The 6,142-nt window shown below is 58.8% G+C and overlaps 1 protein-coding gene across 1 annotated transcript; it reads right to left on the bottom strand.

Annotated features, from left to right (window-relative positions):
• Positions 1 to 1,344: 1,344 nt before the first annotated feature.
• C1QL4 (complement C1q like 4) lies at positions 1,345 to 4,110 on the bottom strand. The gene is made up of 2 exons (XM_061205766.1): positions 3,574 to 4,110; positions 1,345 to 1,524 (listed from the first exon to the last, which is right to left on the bottom strand). The coding sequence occupies exons 1-2, from the start codon at positions 4,108 to 4,110 to the stop codon at positions 1,345 to 1,347; spliced, it is 717 nt and encodes a 238-aa protein (XP_061061749.1).
• Between the last annotated feature and the right edge of the window lie 2,032 nt (positions 4,111 to 6,142).

The raw sequence follows: 6,142 nt of genomic DNA, 5'->3' as shown, positions 1-6,142 counted from the left end.
GCTGACACCCTTTTGTCCTTCAATAAAGTTTCTAAAATGTCCAAATGTCTGTTTTCCTCTGGTCCTACCTAGGCCAGCTACTGCTGTTGCTCCTCACTTGTCCACATGGGGGCAGTGTCCTCCAGCTTGGAGGCCAGCCCTGGGTTCTCAGGCTTCCCCAGGCTCCCTCACCTAGAAGCTGTCCAAGTCATCCCACTCCTGCCCACCCCACCCTCCCAGCAAGCACTATGAGTGAGTGTTTTTTTTGGGGGGGGGGTGCGAATGTGGGCCTTTGGGGAGCTGCTTTTCTCCTTGCTCCCTGAGATCTTGGCCACTCCCAGGAGCCGTCAGCAACTCCTTCATTGCCTGGAGTTCCCTAGAACTCTCCCCCTGCATCAGCAGAAAGCAGAAGCACCAGACCCATATCTCGGGAATCCTCCCTTGTTAGTGTCACTCTGGTTGGTGTCTCCCTACAGTGTAAGGCCTCAAAGCTCTCCTGAAGCTGATACACTTCCCCGTATCAGAGTAGAAACCCTGGGCTACTCCCCTCCTCTGCTTCCCCAGAGGCAGGCCTTGCCAGGAATAATGCAACCTTTGCCTCTGGCAGAGAGTGATAGGGTAGGGGTCCTTGAGAGGAGTGAGGAAAGGGTCAGCCACTTTCCCCCACTCTGTGCACCAAGCTAAGAGGCACACACATTCTCCCACTTCACTTTATTGGAAGAGGCAACAGCAGCTGTAGCCCCAGGGCCTAACCCCGATGGGGGTGAAATGGGGACTGCAGGATGAGTTTTAAATGCTAGGAAAGAATTCACTGGTTCCTCCAGTTCACAGGGAGGCTGCCAAGGCTAGAGCCTGAAGCCTGAAAATGAAGATGAGGGGAGGAGGGGATGGCAGTGAAGTTGTCATGACAGAGGACCAGCGCCTACCCGCCCTAATGTCTCCTCTCCTCCCGCCTAGAAGGGCTCCTTCTGTTTCTGTTCTCTCCCTCCCCAAAAGCCAGGGCTTCCCTTCTGTTTTCTGCTTTCCGCGCCTCTGTGCTGCAGTTAGTGAAACTGTTTCCTAGCTCCCGACAGAAGAGAGGGCCACGACCTGCGCCCCCCTCCTGCCCCGGCTTTCACAGGCGTGTGCACAGATGCTGGTGGTCCCTTCCGGAGCCGCTCTGCTCCTCCGGCCGGTTTCCTCAGCTCCCCAGCCACTTAGTTATACCCCGGAGCACCAAGAGTCCGCCCATTAAAGGCCACCTCCGGGAGCGGGAGGGTCCGCCCCACCCCCAGTCTCTCAAAGGATGGGGTGGCGCCTTGGGTGGGGCAAGCTGAAGGTGGGTGAGGAGGGGAGCGGGGGGTGGGGCGGGGGATGGGGCCCGACTCAGTCCGGGTAGATGATGAAGCCAGAGAACGTGCTGTACTTGTTGGTGTTACCGCCGTGCACCTTCCCGCCGTCCAGCTTGATGAAGACTTCATCTCCCACGTCCAGGTGCAGGATGACGCTGTTGCTGGCGTAGTCGTAGTTCTGGTCCGCGTCCTGAGCAATGGCGCTGGCCCGGACCTAGCGAGGGGGAACAGAACAACCCACTCACGCCCTGTGTGGAGCTGGGGTGATGAGGGGTCGGCGGAGGAGATGCAGCTGGGCCTGTGAAGGTGACGCGAGGGTAGCAGGCTGCAGGGTTTGGGAAGGACAAGGTGCTTCGTAGGCACTGCCATTCACTAGCTGCTGGGACTCGGGCAAGTTTCACGCCTTCTCTGGTCCTTAATTTGAGCTATAAGGTAGGAGGTAGTAATAGAACCTACCTCCTCAGGTTGTTAGGATTAAATGAGTTACTACGTGTGAAGTGTGTTACAGAACAGTGCTTTGCACAAAGAAAACGCTATATAGGTTTTGCTATTAATATTATTTTAAAAATAAAATTAGACTGTAGGATAATTTCTAAGATTCTGAACCCACTCGGACCTTCTAAACTTGTGCTCCCTTCCCCCAGAGATAGGGCACAGGTGTGTCTGTGCGTGTGCAAGCAAGGGTGCAGGCCGTGGGAAGGTGCCATGATGTATTCTCGCCCCTCCTAGATTGTCCCTCCTAGTGTCCGCGGGCGCCCCGACGTGGGGGTCGTCTTCTGCCCCAACAGATAGCGCCTCTTCCCCTCTGGCCTCACTGCTGCACGTCGCCTCAGCGACGCCTCAGCGTCGCAGCCAGCCCCCTCCCCAGCCCCCCTCTTCCTGTCCCGCGGGGGCTGGTTATTAACTGATTAATTATTCATCATTATTCTAATCACTATTTACCGTCCCCAAAGCCGCAGCGCCCGCACCGCGGAATACAGAGTGGGAGCCGCGCGGCCCCCACCCCCTCGGGAACCGACACACTCTAGATACACACTCACCCCCTCCACCCCTCACAGACACCCCGCACAGACCACACGCACCTACTCAGTGCCACAGGCAAGCAGACACCGCTCTACTCTCACACCTTCGCACCCCGCACCCACAGACACACTTGCATCACGCACGAACGCGCTACAGTCTTACACACGTACACTCTCACTCCCTTTCCCTGGGTTCCTGGGGCGGCCCTGCTGGGAGGAGACCTCAGTGTAGTGCCTTCGGTTCTTGGAGTGGAAGGGTGCTGCAGCGGTAGCAAGACCCGGGGTTCGGACAGGTGGGATAAGAAGGCCTGATGCGCCACGGTCAAATCACCCCATCGCGCACGGGGCATTCGGAGGTCACAGCTCAGCCCTAACCTTACACCCTGCGGCTTGCGCGGCCCAGGCACATTTCCCCAGCCCCACCCCTGTGGCCTCTGGCTCCCCCTAAGCGTGTCCTAGACCTTGAGCTGAGTCTTTGGGACTTTTCTTCCAAGCTAAGGCAGCAGTGACTCCGACTCTGACCACAGGAGCAGGGACCAGGCCGGGGTCCAAGGCTTCTGCTTTATCTGTCCTTCGCCTCTTTCCTTCTCCCAAATTCGTTCCTGCAAGCCGCCTGGCTGGCCCCTGTGCTGCCTCATTTTCCACATCTGCCTACGGACTCAGTATTAGCTGAGGGTAAGGCCCACTCTAGAATTGACCTCAGGCCCTGGGACTAGTAATAGAGTTGCCTGGAAAATGAGACAGTGTTTTCTTTCTTTTTTTACCTTATCCTTGAAAATCCAAGCTTAATGCCCCCCACACGGGAACAGCTACCAACTGCCCATGGCGTGATACCCGGATTCCATTCTAAATCAAAGGAGCCAGACTCCGGTAACTCGCCCATCAAGTGGCTGGGTAACCCAAAGGCCAGGAGGGCTGCCCAAGACAGGAGAAAAGAGGCTAAGAGGCAGGGTGAGATACCAAAGAGGTTTGGTGTATAGTTGCCTGTAGTTGGAGTGTGAGGCTCTGAGTTTTAATTCTAACACCATTCCTAACGCCCCATGAGACCCTGGGCAGGTTGTTTTCTTTCTCTGGCCCCCCAATTCCTTTTGGACTAAATGAAGCGATTTCTAAGTTCTTGGCAACGTGGCCTTCTTGGATTTAGTGACGGTGTTTGGGGAAGAGGTTCGGGTTGCGTAATGAATGCAGGGAGAATTAGAAAGCTACCCTGTCTGGGACTGGGTGGGAGAGGGGCAGCTCACCTGTCCATTCTTCATCAAGTCCGCCCACATGCTGGTGCCGTCACCGCCGCGCATAAGCACATGGTAAGCGAAGAAGTAGACACCCGGCATGGGGCAAGTGAACTTGCCACTGGCCGCCTCGTAAGCGTTGCCCACGTTGGTCACCACGTCGTCGAAGCGCAGCACTTCGTAACCCTCGTGTGGCCGCCGCAGGCCAGCATAGAAGGCAATTCGAGGCACGTAGCCGGCAGGGGGCGCCACCCCGCCGGGGCCTGGGCCTGGAGGGCCCGGGGGACCTGGCCTGCCCGGCTCTCCTGGAGGTCCTCTGGGACCTGGTGGTCCCGGGGGCCCTCGCAGACCTGCCTTCCCGCGCCGGCCCACCTCTCCCTTGGCGCCCTGAGGGAAGGGGGGTACGGAGGCGGGCGCGCCGTCGGGTCCTGGGCCTCGCGGCCCGTGGGGGTCGCACACCATGCGGCAGCGACCCAGCATCTCGTAGTGCGCCGGCCCGCGGGAGCTGTGCACTAGCAGCGGAATGGCCACCAGCAACAGCAGCACCATGGCCACCCCGACGGCCGCGCCCGCCACCCTCTTGCGGCGGCTCAGCCGCGACGCGGCCAGGGCCAGCAGATCCCCCTCACTCTTGGGTGCAATGGTGGCGGAGGCCCGGGGCTTTCCGCGGGCCTCAGAAGCGGTGACCGGGCTCGGGCCTGGGTCGGGATCCCCCCGACGGCTGCGCCCGGCCCCCCCGCCCCTGTGGGCTCCCGCCTCAGTGGTGCCGTTCCCCAAACCTTCCGTAAAGGCGGAGGTCCCCCCCGTTGGTTGGACCAGGGACAGCTCCAGACAGTTCAGAGTCCGTGGTCCTCTATTACCCTCTCGTTCAGTCTAACGTTCCCGGGCGCCTGAAATCGGTGGCTTCTCGGACGGCTGGTTTCTTAAGGATCTAGGATGCCTGCCCTCCGGACAGCTGCTTTCTCGAGGATGGCGGCGCCTAGGTCCCCGGCTACCCAGACGGATAGCTACCGGCCGGAGCTGGGACTACTCTCCGCGCTCTGGACGTCCGGGGCTCTGCGCCGCGGGTGGCGCCCACCGGACGCGACCTCCTCGCAGGTTTGCACTCTGGCTCTTGGCGAGCCTTGACCCACCTTTCTACCCTAGCCGCGGCCCCAGCCCTTGCTGAAGCCCTGGCCCCGCGTCTCTCTCCAGCTAGCGCTCTCCCTCTCTGCGTCCCTAACCTTCCTCCCCTCCCTCCCGGAGCGGCAGTGCGGGTGGTGTGAGCCGCGACGCGGCGGGAGCCGCTCTAAGAGGCCGGGGGGCGGGGGGGGGGTGGTGGGGGGTGTGCGGCGGAGCGACCCCTGGCGCCCAGAGAGGGAAGCGTGGAGGCGGGGCAGGCCACGGCCCCCACCCGCGTCCCCCCAGCCTCTCGGTTCCTGACCGGCTCTAAACCAATTCTGCAGGGATTCACTGCCCTTACCCTATCCTTACTTTCACCCTCTACCCTGAGTTTGGTATTCCCAGAGCCCGGAGGAGGCCAGAAACGAGGATGGGATAAAAAGCAGTGGAGATGCACACACACAGAAGACAGAGGTGGATTACAGAGCTAAAAAGAGCCCTCCCCGGCTCCCCCCCCCTCAAAAAAAGAAAAAAGAAAAAGAAAAAAGCCCACGAGCAAACAAAAAGGACTAGAAAAAAATAGAAATTCGCCACTCAGTGCCCGTGACCGAATAACATATGGTAAAGGGTTCAACGGGTACGGGTTGGCCTGAACTGGAAAAGGCAAATCTCCAGGCACCTCTACCCTCGACCCCCAGTGTTGGGGGAGGGGGCCGCAGAGCAATCGAGAGAGTGAGGGAACAGAAAGAGTGAGAAAACAGACCAGCCTGGGAAAGCGAGCAGGAAACCGACAGGAAAGCAGAGGAGCTACAGAGAAATCAAAGGGATGGAAAGCCAGATAGAGACGCAGAGACAGAGACAAAGCTTGAAAAAGAGACTAAATGACAGCCCCAGAGGGGGAGAAGGAGAGACAGAGACGGAGAGAGAGAGACAGGAGCCAAGACAGGTTGACAGATCGAGAGAGAAATGTAAATGGCGCGCTGCAGAGAGACACCCAGGTCCGTGTTCGGACTCCAATGTGACATATCAACTGTGGGGACGACGCGGAGGCGGGGCGCTTCTTGGAGCAGTGTGGTAGGCTCTGGGCCTGTGCACTGTGACAGTGTGCTGGCAAGTGTGGACGTGTCCCTGGGACCCTGGCCTTGTGTGTCCCTGGGTGAGTGGGATTGTGGATTGTGGATTGCCTTTGTGTGTGTATGTGTGAGGGCTGTTTGAAGGGAGGTTTTATATTTGTCTTCCTCTTAGTCCCTAAATGTGGAACCCCATGAATGTCATCTTTCTTATCTCAGGACTGAAGAGTAGAGAGTTTACTGGGGAGAAAGAGTCAGAAGGCAGCTCTTGCCCTGGCAGCCCAGCCCAGTCCCACCCCTGCCCTGGTCCCAGACCTTGTCCAGCCCCAGGATCTCTGCCCCTTCACCCTTCCACAAAGGGCTGTGGTTAGATGGAAACTCAGAGAAGTTGGACCCCGCATAATAAATGT

Source organism: Eubalaena glacialis, chromosome 11, assembly GCF_028564815.1.
Source record: "Eubalaena glacialis isolate mEubGla1 chromosome 11, mEubGla1.1.hap2.+ XY, whole genome shotgun sequence".
Lineage (NCBI taxonomy): Eukaryota > Metazoa > Chordata > Mammalia > Artiodactyla > Balaenidae > Eubalaena > Eubalaena glacialis.
This window is presented reverse-complemented; position numbering and strand designations above follow the sequence as displayed.

Bases quoted from the DNA above. Each gene is read 5' to 3' on its own strand.
- C1QL4 (XM_061205766.1), bottom strand. From the start codon at position 4,110: ATGGTGCTGCTGTTGCTGGTGGCCATTCCGCTGCTAGTGCACAGCTCC. The intron at 1,525-3,573 runs GTGAGCTGCCCC...CCCCCTCGCTAG, and splicing joins ACTTGATGAAGAATGGACAG to GTCCGGGCCAGCGCCATTGC.